This window comes from Propithecus coquereli, unplaced genomic scaffold (genome assembly GCF_000956105.1).
Source record: "Propithecus coquereli isolate 6110/MARCELLA unplaced genomic scaffold, Pcoq_1.0 Scaffold154, whole genome shotgun sequence".
Classification (NCBI taxonomy): Eukaryota; Metazoa; Chordata; class Mammalia; order Primates; family Indriidae; genus Propithecus; species Propithecus coquereli.
In genome coordinates, this window is record NW_012139858.1 from 1,098,286 (window position 1) to 1,114,187 (window position 15,902).

General features: G+C 43.9%; 1 protein-coding gene across 2 annotated transcripts in view; it reads left to right on the top strand.

The window, feature by feature from the left end:
- Positions 1-4,828: 4,828 nt before the first annotated feature.
- Positions 4,829-15,902, top strand: part of SLC45A2 (solute carrier family 45, member 2) — a 40,381-nt gene continuing 29,307 nt past the window's right edge. For both annotated transcript variants that reach the window (XM_012640514.1, XM_012640515.1), the window contains exons 1-2: positions 4,829-5,305; positions 7,071-7,247. In XM_012640514.1, the coding sequence (XP_012495968.1) occupies positions 4,921-5,305; positions 7,071-7,247 (562 nt within the window). In that variant the 5' untranslated portion in view covers positions 4,829-4,920. The remainder of the gene's footprint in view (positions 5,306-7,070; positions 7,248-15,902) is intronic.

Below are 15,902 nucleotides of genomic sequence, written 5' to 3' on the forward strand. Positions count from 1 at the left end.
TTTATTAAATAAAACTCTCTTTTTCCCTGAAGTATACCTGTGCTTTTAAGTCTGTGTAAACTTTCAAGAAAGCCCTTTAAATACCATTTAAATATCATTTTGTCAGTCATTGAAATAGTTTGGGCTCTACTGTTTACCAAAATGAATGTCCTTAGATAGAGAAGTCTAACTGTTTTAATTTGACAAGGAAATCTTTCAGTTTGTGTCTTTGAACTGGAATATTAGAAAATGTTCTCAGGGTTTCCTTCAGATAACTCCCAGCCCTCCATCTAGCTGGCTCTGCTGGGTGCCCGACTCCTGGGTGGCGCTGCCCGTCAGCACCACCGACCATGCCTCTTTCTCTTGGCAGGTTGTGTTGTCATCCATTTGAAAGTCCTGCCGGGCTCTTCCTCCGCCGACCAGTCTCCTGCTTCCATTCCCCTGTGTGCCCTCAGCGCGCCCCTCACTCCACTTAGGCTCCTGCCCACATGTCACCCTGCGGGGAGTCCTCTCCTGACCCTGTCTAAAGTAGCAGCCCCCTCGGCACTCACCATCCCCTCACCTGTCTTATCTTTCTTCATGCCACATATCATTCCCAACATCATGTTTGCTTATTAACCCCAGCCCTCTTCCCCCAGCCCACCACCACACACTAGAATGGAAGCTTTGAAAGGATTTTGAATATTTTATTCGTTCCTAAGTCTCCAGTTCCTAGAATAGTGCCAGGGTCCATAGTGGAAACTTAGTGATTATTAAAGGAGTAGATCTCAATAGTGAGGTCCGCCCAAGCAGCCCTCCACTCCATCCCCCTCCCCCGCCCCGTTGCTGGTTCCACTCAGGCCCCTCTCATCTCTTCCTTGGGCTCTTGCTCTGTGGTCCTAACCTGTCTTGACCTGTAGTATCACTGCCTTGGCTATTTCCCCACCATGTTACTCTACCGGTAATCTTTGTGACACCATAGTAGTTTTTTCCTGCAAGATTCTTCAGTGGTGGTCTTCTCCCCTATAGAATAAGGTATAAACTCATTTACATGGCATGCCAATCCTTTATTTACAGTAAGACTTCTCCCTAGATGGGTAGTCCCATCCCTTCCTGCTGTTGCCTGCATTATATTGGGCTACCCGAACTTTCTAAATGTGCTGTGGTCTCTGGTTTCATTCCTTTCTATACACTGCATCATTTTCCAGGACTAACAATAATAACCTTTTGTTCCAGCTTGTTGATCTGGCAAATTCAGACCTGACTTAAACATAGACTTCTTTGTGAAACTTCCTGTGCTTCTCAGTCTTAGGGTGGTTTTGTACAGTGATTATGAATGGTGGAGTCACAAGGGTCTTGGGTTTAAATCTCTTATCATTGTGATGTCCAAGAGAATGCTTGTGAGATGCTTGAACATCCTAGGTGCTCAGTAATTGTTAGCTCCTTCCCATTGCACTTTGTATATATCTTCAAGGATAGTAATTGCTTTTACTATAGTTTACAAAACTCTTCACTAGGCCATAAGTTCCCAGAGTAGTGGCTCTAGCACACAAAAAAATCATCTGGAGATACTGTTAAAACACAGATTCCGTCTGTACTAAAAATAGAAAGAAATTAATCAAACAACTAAAAATATATAGAAAAAATTAGCCGGGCATGGTGGCGCATGCCTGTAGTCCCAGCTACTTGGGAGGCTGAGGCAGAAGGATTGCTTGAGCCCAGGAGTTTGAGGTTGCTGTGAGCTAGGATGACGCCACGGCACTCTAGTGAGACTCTGTCTCAAAAAAAAAAAAAACAACACAGATTCCTGGGCCCCATCCGCAGAGATTCTAATGCAGTGGGTCTAGGGCAGGACCCATGAATTTGTATTTCTACCAAGCTTCCAGATGATTATAACGCTTCCAGTTCAATGTCTGCACTTTGAGTAGCACTGCCCTAATGGATATGTACCAAGTCTTTTTACCTGGGCTACTGTTAGAATAGGTGCTCAGAAAGATATCTGTTGAATGGATTGGTGAGGGAAAGGATATAAGCAAGGTGGCAAAAATCTCAATAAACATATGGGCTAGCTTAGAATATTGATTTCTCTAATTGAGTTTACACAAAATATTTGAATGAAAAATTGGATTTTGTGGTTGTGAAATTTTGAAAGAATGAATGTGTATAAGCTACGTTAGTAGCTTTTGTAAGTAACCTGTACTTCCCTTCTTCTGAAGAGTCTAAGACCCTGTGCAGAAAATACTACACATTCTTCTTTTTTCACCTGTGTTTTAACTGTAGATTTAGAAATAGGGAAGGGAGCAGGTAAGGAGGAAATAGGAAGCTTGCAGAAGGGTCAAAGAGAAGCAGGCAATTGAAGATGGCAAATTCTAGTGGCAGAGGAATTATATTCTTGAAGACATAGTTTGATATACATTTATTTACACTCTTGATACTGCAATCTAGCAAGTGATGAGATGCCACAAACTGTGTGGTGGTAAATAAAACAATTTACATGAAACAAGGTGATTCGTTGCATCTGGGCCTCTTGTCTCTGTGACCATGTTTTCCTTCTAAGCACATTCCAGGCTTCAGCAGCAATTACATTGTACTTCATAATTTGCAAAATACTTTCACCTATATCAAATCAGGAAGGCCTCAACTGTAAGTAACAATGTCCAAACCATGACGGACATGTTTTGGCTGGCAACCTAAAGTCCAGGGAGATGGTGAGTTGTAAAAGGGCTGCCTGTATCCAGTCACTCAGGCCCTGTTTCCCTGCAATTCTCCGGGCTGCCAACTTTCCATTCTCCATGTGTTTGTTTAATCCTCAGGCTGGTAGCAAGTTCTGGATCTTACACCCAAACATAGCAACATTCAGAAGAAGAGAAGATCTCAGGAGCCCTCAGTAAACCTTGTCTTGTGTCTCCTCGGACTGACTTAAGTTACAAGTCACTCATATACCAGTCTTGGGTGGAGAGCATCCTTAGATAGAGCCAGCCTGCTCCTGGAGCTGCCCCAGACTCAGCTTCCCAGAGCACATGGGAATGTGAGGGAGGCTTGGCTTCCAGAATCTGATCCAGGTTCCATCAGGTTGGACAGAGTGGAGAATGGACGTTGGGTAGGCAGCCAATAAGATCCAACACATAACAGCATCTCAGTTGTTCTTCAACAGTCAATGACAAGGGGATTTTTAAATTTCTAAATATTGGCTGGGTGCAGTGGCTCACACCTGTAATCCTAGCACTCTGGGAGGCCGAGGCTAGTGGATCATTTGAGCTCAGGAGTTCAAGACCAGCCTGAGCAAGAGCGAGACCCCATCTCTGTAAAAAATAGAAAGGAATTAGCTGGACAACTAAAAATATATAGAGAAAAAATTAGCCAGGCATGGTGGCACATGCCTGTAGTCCCAGCTACTCGGGAGGCTGAGGCAGAAGGAGTTGCTGTGAGCTAGGCTGATGCCACAGCACTCTAGCCTGGGCAACAGGGGAGACTCTGTCTCAAAAAATAAATAAATAAATTTCTAAATATCCTGAGAGATCCCTGTGAGTTCACTGTAATGTCTGGGGTGCCTTGACACATGGTTTGAGAAACACCAGTTGAAGGGATTTGCCCAGGGATATACAGCTAGAAAGAGGCAGCATCAGAATTTAAGCTTTAATATTCTGATCTCAGTTCTTGCTCTTAAACCATTTTTAGGGTCCTTCCTGTAAGATCATGTTGCCTCTACAACTCAGACTTTTCATTTGAAATCAGGGTGCAGCAAGAAAAATATGACCCACTGGAAGTCTTTAAAACAGAGGAAATTTAATACAGAGATTTACCCTAGTGATGAAAGAGCAGAGAAGCCTGGGGAATGGTGAGGCAACCCAGATGGGAGCAAAAACAGGAAGCCAGGACCACTCATAGGGCTGCAGGGATGACAGGAAAGGTGGTGTTACCTGGACCCAGAAGCCCAAGTTACCTAGGGGAAGCTCTGGTTCTGTACCTCAACAGGGATGCTGTTGTATTAGGTAAGTGGACTGCACAAGGTGGCAGGCAGGGATATATGGCCTACTGTGCAACTCCGTAGCAGGAGAACATGAGTTTCTTTGATACTTCATAGAAATTGCTTAGAACAGATGATCTCGCCTAGGTTACAATGAACTTCCACCCTTGAATGAACCATATTCTGTGGTGAGGGAGCCTTTATTTCAACAGGCAGTTGATTGGCACCACAAAATGTACTATATATATTTTATTCATTCAATAATCCCTTTAGCAAATATTTATTGAAAACTGACTAGGTGCCAGGTTTCATACCTATCCTTCTAGGTGCTGGGGATACAAAAATGAGCAAAACAGACCTGATCTCTGCTCTTAGGGAGATCAAAGACTAACATAGGATATGGAATAAACACAGAACTAGCTACTTATAAAATTCATTAAGTGCAATTAGGGGAAAAATGAGGGTGCTACAAGAGAGTGAGTGATTTGAGGAAGGGTGTGGCCTCCCACCATTTTAAGTCTAGTTATTAGACTCTTGAGCTGTGTGTGTAGAAAACTTTGGAGTTAGGAAAAGACAGAATATATCTATAAAAAGAAGTTTATAAGAAGATATCAACTCATTTCTATTTTGGCTTAACCCCTGTGTAATAAAGCTTTATTATCTCAAAGCCGTGTGTGGGATCATGTGCAATTGTGAGAGAGCGAGAGAGAGGAGAGAAAGAATGGTGCAAAGGAAGATCCCCTTAGAAACGCATTCAAACTTTCGAAGGAGCCGGAGGGCTCACAGCAGCTAATCCCTGTCATGCTTTCTGGCACCCCCCTCCTCTCATCATAACTTGTGATCTTAGAGGCATGAAAGAATTTGAGCCCCGCCTCCAGCCTGACCATCTCTGTTGGCTGCCCAGCCAGGCTCCACGTCAAATCCAGTTTAGCGCACAAACCTGAGAACCAGGCAGGAGGCGGTGGGCTCACAGGAACGTTCCACACCCAGTGGCCATGGGTGGCAACAGTGGGCAGGCTGACCTCCACACCTATAAATCACTAGCTGAGGTCAGCCCCTTGGGCTCTGTAGAGCCACCCAAAAGACCCAGGAGCAGACTGATCATGCACAGCATGGCCATGTTCGGCCGGGAGTTCTGCTATGCGGTGGAGGCAGCTTATGTGACCCCAGTCCTGCTCAGTGTGGGTCTGCCCAAGAGTCTATACAGCATGGTGTGGCTCCTCAGCCCCATCCTGGGCTTCGTGCTACAACCCGTGGTTGGATCAGCCAGTGACCACTGCCGGTCTAGGTGGGGCCGCCGGAGACCCTATATCCTCACCCTGGGCCTCATGATGCTCTTGGGCTTGGCTCTCTACCTCAACGGGGACGCTGTTGTATCAGGTAAGTGGACTGCATGAGGTGCGCAGGCAGGGATACGTGCCCTACTGTGCAACTCCTAGCGGGAGAACGTGAATTTCTTTGACACTTCGTAGAAATTGCTTAGAACTGATGATCTCGTCTAGGTTATGATGAACTTCCACCTTTGAATGTCCCATGTCCTGTGGTTAGGTAGCCTTTACTTCTAGAAACATCAGCATACATTGTCTTTCTTGTGAGGATTTTAAGACAGAATTAACTTTTTATCTATTTTACCAAATTAAATATTTTTACATATTTATCGATTGAGTTTCTTTTTGAGCCCATTCTGCTCTACTTAATATTTCATCAAATTGACCAGCTGCCAAATAGCTCCATAAATATTTACAACAAATCACCTGTGTGTCCAAATGAGAGTTAATTCTGTTCGTAGTTTTATGTAGAGCCTTTAGTGGATACAGGGCATCAACCTGTCAGCTCAAGGGAACATTTTTGCATTGCAGATTCTGGACAAAACCAAACTTGATAGTAGGCACTTTTCCCAGCCATCAATCAGTTTCCAATTAACCAGTAATTGGTGGTAGAACATACAAGCTGCACTGAAAAAAAGAATTGTTCAACTTAAAAATAGCACACATTTTTAGATCATTAACTCTCAGACTAACAGAACAGGTGATTATGAGGCAGGATAATCAGTTATCATTCGTATAGATTTAAAAGAAGGCATAAATGTATAAGTGTAGGATATTTTTGGAAGAATGAAGAAAAAGCTGATGAGAATCGTTGCCTCTAAGGAGGGGTACTAAAAGACTGGAGGTGAGAAGTGGAGAGTAGGCTTATTTTTCACTTATTTTGATACTGTAATTTTTTAAACGTGAATATTTTCCATGCTATTCTTAAGTTTAAAAAATAAACTGACAGCAATGGAAATGACAATGTAGCTTCAATAGGAGATTGGGTGAATGAATTGCAGCATATCCGTAGGATGCACATGATTTAGCTGTTAAAAATTGCGAGGAAGTGCTTCATTAACTGAAGTGAACAGGTATAAAGGGAGCACTACAGTCTCTCCTGCATCAGTGCTATTGAAAAGTGTGGCCTCTGAGCTGCAGCAGCGGCGTCAGCAGGGGTTATTGGACATACACTTTCTCAGACCCGTGGAATCAGAGTCTTGGGAACTGGGTCCAGCAATCGCCCAAGTGACAGTTAGGCACAAAGTTTGAGAAGCACTGCGTTTGCAGGCTCGCATCGGTGTGTGCAGAAGTGCATAAAGGGATGTCTCAAAAGATGACCTTTGCTGGGGCTGGGAGTTGAAGCATTTCCTGTAGCTTTTTCTATATCGTTGGAATTATTTACAATAAGCATACATAATGTTTTAATTATAGAGATGTTTCACATACCAGAAATCGCACTATTTAAAAGTGTACAATTCAGTGCTTTTCAGTATGTTTACCAGGTTGTGCAGCCATCACCACTCTCTAATCCCCAAACATTTTCATCATCCCAGAAAGAAACCCATCACCTATTACAGTCACTCTCCATTGCCTCCTGTGCACCAGCCCTAGCAACCACTAATTTACTTTCTGTCTCTAAATTTGTCTTTTCTAGACATTCACTTGCATAATTTTTAAAACCTGAAAAAAAATACTGAAGCTGTTTTTACTTGGAAAAACAAAGCAAAATGAAAGCAAGGGAGATGATTTGATGACAGGCAGTTTAGGTGGAAATAAAAAAAATGCAGATCATTCTAAAGCAGGATTTAGGAGACTGATGTTTATTTCTCTTTTAGCTTTGATTGCTAACCCAAGGAGGAAGCTGGTTTGGGCCATAAGCGTCACCATGATAGGTGTGGTTCTCTTTGATTTTGCTGCTGACTTCATTGATGGGCCCATCAAAGCCTACTTATTTGATGTCTGCTCCCATCGAGACAAAGAGAGGGGCCTCCACTACCATGCCTTCTTTACAGGTAGGGAATATTCCAGAAAGTCTCTCCTTCAGCTCCCCAGACAGGGAGGCCCTTCCGCTGAAGCTATCCCGCGTCTCGTCTCTGAAGTTTTTGAATGAATGGATCAGTTGATGGGCTGCTCCCATCACACGGGCTCTGTCTCCCAGTGCATCTCTCTAAACAGTCAGCTTGTGACTAGGGCCACAGAGTTTTTGCAGAGGAAGTTTACGTAAGAGCGATCTTAAGAAGGCTTTGTGGAGACAATTAGAACCGAAATGAAAAGAAGCCTTGTGCACTTTACTTTCGCTTTAGAGCAGTAGATCTCAAATATCAGCAAGGTAGCATCAGCATTCCTTAGGAGGTTGTTGAAAATGCAGTTTCCTGGGCTCCTTCTCCAGCTATTCTGATTCAGTGGGTCTGGGGTGGGGTCCAGAAATTTGCATTTTATTTAATAAGGACCCCAGATGATTTTGAGGCAAGTGTCCTAAGAATAACATTTAAAAAACAAAAATAGAAACAAACCAAGCAAACAAAACCCCCCACGTCTTAGAGATTTCTTGGTTATATAAAGAGTTGGCATTTCCTCAACTTTCTGATTTGAAACAGTCCATGCCAGGAGAACAATGGAGGCCTCTCTTGATTTCTTGGGGCTGTTGCTGGCCTCCTTTGGTTGCTGCTGACCTTTCATTCAGAGCAACGTTTCTCTGAGCACCAGTTAGCACTGCGCTAGACCTGGGGGGTGGTGTACAGGTGACAGTGGCAGCCTGGCCTAGGGCTTTTCATATCTAAAGGGGACTCTATCAGCCCACTGATTTGATTGTCTTCACAGCTCAGTCCAGGTATTTGTTTTATGTTTCGATGTGTTCTGTATCCTTCCACGGCCAAGTAGGTCCATGAGAAGCAAGATCTCGAGTTTTGCTCCCAGTTTCTATCTCTAGAGCCAAGAATGGAGCCTGCACACGGAAGCCATTGGGTTAATATTTGTCATTTGAGCAAACATTTGAGTAGTTAAAAAGAACAAGGCTACACTGGCGGAGCAAGTAGTTCCTCCTCCATGTAGGGAAGGCAGAGGGGCAAGAGTCCAGCCCCATTTGTCACTGGCCCTGGACCACCACGGCTCCAGAGAGTTTAAGGCTCATAATACACGGCCAGGGCTTGAGACGTTTCCCCACCTCACCTCTGCTCTTGGTTTCCATTCCCATGCACTTTCCACCTGTGTCGCCTCCCTCAGATGCTCCCACCTCTTTGGCCTCCTGTTGTCACGGGGCGTACCCAGCCCACACCCGCCCCAGGGCTTGGCACAAGCTCTCGCCTTGCCTGGGACACTCTTCCCCAGATAATCCCATGGTCATGCCTTCATTCCACTCAGGTTTCTCATCAAACGTGTCCTCATCAGTGAGGTCTTTCTTGGCTACCGTATCTAAAATAGTATGAGCATTCCCCCTCCCCTTATCCTTAATTGGTGTGGTTTTTCTTCTAGTGCTTATCACTGCCAGGCTACTGACTGGCTATCTATGTATCTATTAATATCTATCTATCTATCTACCTATCTATCTATCTATCTATCTATCTATCTATCTATCTCTACCTGTCTACCTACCTACCTGTCATTTATCTATCTATCAATCTATTGTCCATCTATCCATCTATCTTTTTTCATTATTATTTATCTCTCCCATTTAGAACATCAAGTTCAGGTGAGCAGACCCCTCCGTTTTGTTCTCTGTTGTATCTTTAGTTCCTGAAACAGTGTCTGCTACATAGTAGGTGCTCAGTAAATATTGAACGAATATTTATCAAATACCTCATATCTGCTAATAACCTTGTATTGAGTATTTTCTCTTATATCATCTCAATTTTGACAGTGGCTATGTGGAGGTGTGTGATTCCCATTTTTCAGATGTGAAAGCTAAGCCTTGGAAGCAGTGGTGTATGCCGGCACTGGCTCATGCTGGCTTGTGAGAATCAATTGTTAAATTTTTAGGAAGTTAGTGAGCTGGTGGACATCACATTGGTGGCTTGAAATTGGCCACGATGGGAGGATTGAAATTACAGAAATTGGCAAAACTACAAATCATGGCCTTTTATCCCGGAGAGCCAGTGGGTTAAACATTTAGCTGAAGCTTGCGGATTGGAGTGGAAGAGGGAGGTTAATTGATTAAGTAGCTTGTCCATGGTATACAGTTAGAAGGTCCCTAAATAGAGATTCAAACTTCATTCTCCTAACTTGAATCTCACAGTTCCTTCTGTTTTATCATAATTTGCTGAAATTAATTACAAGGTCATAGGAGCCTTTTTGGCTTTTGAACCTGACACACTGAGAGTTTATTGATCAAAGGACACTGGGCAATGTGATCACCACTTCCAGCTTACAACAGTATTAGGCCCGGGCAAATGACCTCTGCTTTGCTGCCTCTGATATTAGAAGATAGAACTCTGTATTTCAGAAACTTTTCCAAAGCCAACACATGATAGTATTTCTATGAGTTTAAGACAATATATCTGCTTTGAGATTTTCTATTGATATTAGTATATGGTTTGGTGGCAGCAAACACATTCAATTTGAGGTTACCTTGGTTCAGTCTCCCACTACATCTTGTGTGAGCTTTAGTATTTATCCTCCAATTGTTTTTTGAGGCTTTAATTTCTTCCCATTCCAACTGAACAAAGTGACAGCTTCCAGATTCATAGTCCTAAAAGTCAACTACGACCAGGGCACTCTCCTGCTCAGTGACCTTCAGTCACTATTTGCTTTCTGGATAAAGAACAAATTCCTAGACAGGGTTTAAAGCTGCCACAGTCTATTCCCATTCTACTCTTCCCATACTCCCTCCACATTCTCTGTGCTCTGAACAACTTCCCAACATGTTCCCAGAAGCAGAGGCCGGGTCTGTTTTATTCACTGCAGCTCTCTCTCTCCACCATTGCCTGGCACATCACAGATGCTCAAAATAAGTACTAATGGGACCCACGAAGGAGCCTGCCCTTTCTCCTCTAGGTTCTGGGTCTTTGCTCACACTGAAAGTCCCTTTCTCCTTTTCTGCCCATGGAGACAAAAGCTGCTTGGAAACTTTCACCCAGTTCCCAGGGAGAAGGACCCTCACTGTCTTCTCAATTGCAGGTGTACTTAATTTCTAACTTGGTCAGGGACTCCATCCACAAAATGATCAAAGCACAAAAGTTCACTGAGCGGATGAACATACAGGTGGCAGTAAGGTAGATGGCTCCAGCAGGAATAGACAGTAGAGGCTGTAGTTTACCACCTGTGCTGCTATAGACTTTCAAGTTATTTGTATACATTTCTAATCACCCTCATTACATCATAAACTTTTTTTTTTTTTTTTTTGAGACAGAGTCTCATTCTGTTTCCTGGGCTAGAGTGAGTGCCGTGGTGTCAGCCTAACTCACAGCAACCTCAAACTCCTGGGCTCAAGCAATCCTCCTGCCTCAGTCTCCCGAGTAGCTGGGACTACAGGCATGTGCCACCGTGCCCAGCTAATTTTTTCTATATACATATTTTTAGTTGTCCAGCTAATTTCTTTCCATTTTTTTAGTAGAGACAGGGTCTCGCTTTTGCTCAGGCTGGTCTCAAACTCCTGACCTTGAGAGATCCACCCACCTCGGCCTACCAGAGTGCTAGGATTACAGGCGTGAGCCACCGCGCCCAGCCCATCATAAACTTTTTGAGGGAAGGGCACTATCCAGAGATAACACACATGTGATGAGTGAGAGGATAAGGAATACGTGAGAGAGCAACGATCAGAGCTCTGTGCATATGATGACCTCTTTGGGGGACGAGCACTGCCACACGAGAAGCCAGGCTGACTTCCTTGAGACCTTGCCTGGCCCCTGGCCCCTGCCCCATCATCCCTGTCATATTCTCCAGGAATGGACTGGTTAGGAAGGGGTTTTGTTGCAAGTAGCAAAGCCCACATACCACTAGGTTAAATACATAGGGCTATTTTCCTCACTTAAGAAGTCTGGGACTAGGCGTCTGCTGGCCTTTGGACAGCAACTGGATGTCAAAGCTGGAAATTTTATGTTTATTTGGCTGCTTCATCCATGTGTTGCCTCCTGGATACACGGTGGTTGCCGCAAGTCCATTAATGATGTTTGTTTCCAGACAAGAGGAAGGGGGAAGCCAGGTGGGGAAGAAGGAAAGAAGATGGGGAAAGCCTACGGTGTAGGTCCTACACTCTCTCAAGGAGAAGAAAGCAAAGGGTTTCTGAGGAACCCCACAGACTTCTACTCGCTTCTCACTGGACAGAATCAGGTCATGTGAGCGTCCGGTGGCGTGGGGAGGCTGGAAAGTGAGGTTTGGATGGGATAGGGTGGGAGTGGATGTGCCTCCTCAAACTAAACTAGGATTCTGTTAGCAAGGAGAAAGCGGTCATTATTTTTGAATAGGTAAAAGCTGGTAGCTATCACATAAAATGCAAACACCATTGAGTATTAGCCTAATCAGAACAAAGACCAAGACTGTTATCAGAAAATGACAACCAGAGCTTTCAAAGTCCTGTATATTAGTAAGTAATTAAAAGATAATTGTATTTTAAAGTTATATGCCTGTTGACAGTTTTACCTAATCTGCACATTTATTCACCTTCTCCCCTGTATTGTAATTTATGATATATTTGCCTATCTCTCCAACAAGACTTGTAGACTCCCCCATGGGGTTTACCTGAAAATTCCCCATGGCTTCTAATTCCTTGCCTTGCTGATAGCAGGCACTTAGAAATGTTAGTTGTATAAATGGAGACTCTAGGATTTCATAACTGTGCTTGTATTTTGTGCATTTTTACATCAGGTTAAATAAACTGCATGACAAATTGCATCAATGAGACCAATATGCTCATTTAATTACTTTGCTTTGTCTCATGACCAGCCCTGAACTCTGAGCCTCAGCCAACTGTCTCCAGGGTGCGTCTATGGTCACATGTGGACCACTGGAGTGTGTGGATGGCTCAAGGCAAGTTCCTTCCCCTACTATTAATAGAAAACAACTGAAAGCAACATCTTCCTCTTGCAGGACAATGCAGTGTGACCTCACCTGCTTAAGGCTTAAATTCTAAAGTCCCTGGCTAAGTGATAATGCCAGCTAATGTACATTTTCATAAACACCTCTCAGATCACCCACAGCATACAATGTGCCTAGTTTTGTTTGTATGAACATGCATACACATATATTCATCTCTCCTTTAATGTTTACTCCCGGGTATGGGCTCGATTAATGGAGTAGAGGATAGGATCACGCTTGCTACTGAAAATGTTATTCTTGTCTTTCTTGCTGTCTCTGTCTCTCTCTATCGCTCTCCCTCTTTTCAAAGTGTGACAGTTGAATTCTGGTGAGTTAAGTGTGGATATGAGACCCCAGTATAGTATCCTCACTCTGAATGGAAGACCACGCTAAAAGATAGAGTGAAAAATAACAAGCAGGGAAGCAGGGCCTCATCACTCTGCCCTGTCTTTGCATATACGCCAGACCTCCTGAATGTGCATGAACTTGGCAAGAGATGCCTTCAGCATTCCACTTGACACAGGCATTTTCTGATAAAGACATGTTCAGTGTCAGGGCCCATTTTGGTTTTTATCAACAGCAAGATACCATTCACCCAAGGAATCCAATTGTCACAGTAAATTGAAATTCTTTTCATTCGGTTCAGAGCTGTAGTTCTGGCCCAACAATCCCAAATGCTTTACAGATAAGGGTCAAAAGGTTCATTACCAAAATATTTCCCAGCATATTTCTGACATTTTGGGTTTTCATTTTTTCTTTTTTTTTTATAAAAGATTCTTTTTAAAGGAAAGACTCTACTGGCTCTAGGGAGACATTTTATTCCTCTAATTTCTGTCTCTTATACTTAAAGGTAACTCTACCCTTCTCTATCCCTGACATGTGGAGTAGCCATGGTGGGGTTGGTGGGTCCACCTTCATCTTGTCAGCTCCCAGATCCGTTGTTGCTGGGTGCATCTGAGGCTGTGCAACCCAGTGAGCTCACAGACCCGTACTCACTAGGGAAGGCAGGAAATTCCTCCTTCGTGCCCAAAGATTCTAACCCAGCATCTTTCTGCTACACTGAACCTGAGACCTTGCTCTTGGCGATGGGCTGTATCCCTTGGCAGGAGGCTGGGATGAAGCATGATGGGAAAGACCATTCCTGTTCAGACCCTGACTCTTCCTCTTAACTCTAGAGCGGCTCAGCATTTCTGAACTTTCGCTCCCTCACAGGCCTGTGAATCTCTCCACCATGGCAGTTACTAACAACCTGGAAGATGGTCACAGGCACAGAGCAAGGCACCATCTAAAGGGATTAAACACCAAATGTGTTCGACTTGATTTTCTCTATCCCCGCCAGGCCTGCAAAAGTTTTATGTGTAAATGACTCAGTGAAGAACTTGCCTCACTTACATCTTTGGAAGAAGAATGGGTGACTTGTTAGGCTTAGCCTCTTTTAACTTTTGTTTTTGTAATACTTCAAAGTATGCACCAAAGTGCTAACATGTAACAAATGCACTGATTAGCAAATCATGTAGGACTAAGAAAAGAGTCTTAAAAGTAGAATTGAGACATGGGCCTCTTTGACTAAACTCTTTACACAGCAGAGAGGAGCCGCATTTCATGGGTGAGGCTATTTTAACCTTTTCTCATTCATGAATAACTGCTGGGTGACTGGTTCATTTCATCCACTGGGTTCCCTTTGAAGTTTCTGCCAGTGGCAGACTTTCACATCTCCTCATTCTACAGCTTGGACAGGATGTGGCCAGGGCAGAAAGCAAGGATAAAGGAGTTTCAGCTTACGGGTGACAAGGGTGACTTAGGGCAAAACGGTTAATGTCACCAAACTACCATCCCCTTTCTACTCAAATGCGATCAACTGGACTCCCAAAGAATTTCAAAGGCGGGTTAGAGAAGAGGAAATCCGTAGGGCTTTTCCTCACCCTTTCCTCTGCTTGAAAGCTCTTTCCCATGTGCCAATTGTCTTGGTTCATCTCCTTGCCTTTTGCAGTGTCTGGTCACATAGCCCCTCTTCATAGATGTACCCATCATCACCTGGCATTATATCATTTACTCATTTGTGTATTGTTTATCGTCTGCCTCTCCCACCAACATATCTTCTCAAGGGCAGGAACCTTGTCTCTCCTGTTTGTCGCTCTATTACCATTGCTTTGAATAGTGCTTGGAATATGGAAGGTGCCCCCAAAATACTGGTGGTATGAGTATTCTAACATCCCCCATTTTACCAATGATTAAGCTGTATTGCTGGGAGGTAAAGTGGCTAACCCAAGGTCACACAGCTGGTTAGTGGTAGACTAGGGGCAAAAACCAACTAACTAACCAGCCAACCAGCCAGCCAACTAAAGATATGGTTCATGTCTTAGGCTGGATTCTTCTAAAGGTTGAGCCCATGAGAAGGTTTGTATGCAGATAGGTTATTTGGGGGCAGATTCTAGAGAGCAAGGGTAAGGAAATGGTGGAGTGGAACCGGCTGTTACAGCACAAACAGGTTCATTGCCCACTGCTCAAGAGGAAGCCAATACATTGAGACAGAAGGAGTTACAGCAGAGAAAGAGTTTAATATCACTGGTGTCGTGCAAGGAGATGGAACAAATTTCTCAAATCCGTCTCCTGGAGAATTTGGGAGAAAGAGTTTTTAAAGATAGATTGGCAGGCAAAGGGCTAGGAAATTGGGTCTGCTGGTTGGTGGGGAATGAACTCATAGGGCTGGGATGCAGAGATTATCTTCACAGTTGGGAGATTTCCTGGGAAGGGGTCTCAGGGCTGTTGGATCCATTCCCATGCCTATCCATGGGTCTGGCTGGCATCAGTGGGTCCCCCTGGAATGCAGAGTCTGAAAAATATTAATACTTCAAAGACCGGTCTTAGGCTTTATAATAGTAATGTTATCTGTAGAAGCACGAGTCCTTGGGCTTTACAAGGATGATGTTATCTTTAGGAGCAGTGGGAAGATTCACAAATCTCGCATCTGTAGGGAGGACAGGCCCATTAAACAGTAACCAGTTACAGCAGTAAGGAAGTTAGGGAACAGTGGCTGGTTAACTTCTGCCTATGTCTATACTTCTATAAAAATCAGACTTGGATTACTATTTATACCTTGTGGCTCTCCATTATTTTAATATAGATGGTTTCAAGGCCAAGCAGGGATCAGGACGACCACTGCTGTGGGGACTCACCAATATGTGTGCACCTGTCATGAGTGCTCCACCTTGTCTGGAAGCCTTGTTCTTAAAGCATATTTTCTGCTGAATTAACTCTCTACGCCTTTGCAGCCTAAGGGCTTTGGAGACTTAGAAGCAAGGGAACCCATTCTTGTTTCTCTGCTCTCTACTGTCACATCTTGTCTCCAAAGCAGCAAGGCACGCTGGCCCGGCTCAAATGTAAAGGAAGGGCTCGATGGCAGGAGGAAATACCGGGATAAGAGAGAGGTGGACAGAAACAGTGGACAATATTTTAAACATACCTCACCATCTTTGAAAAGTGGCTTTGTAAATCTAAAGAAATATCAGATCAGCTCATGTCTTTCCTATTTGACCCAAGCACACGTACCATTTTGGTTGATTTCCCTGTACTCAGCCTCCAAGAGGACAGGGTCATGTCTGTCCTGCTCACTGCCGTATCCCAAGTATCCAGCACAGTTCCTGGTGGGAGTAGGTGCT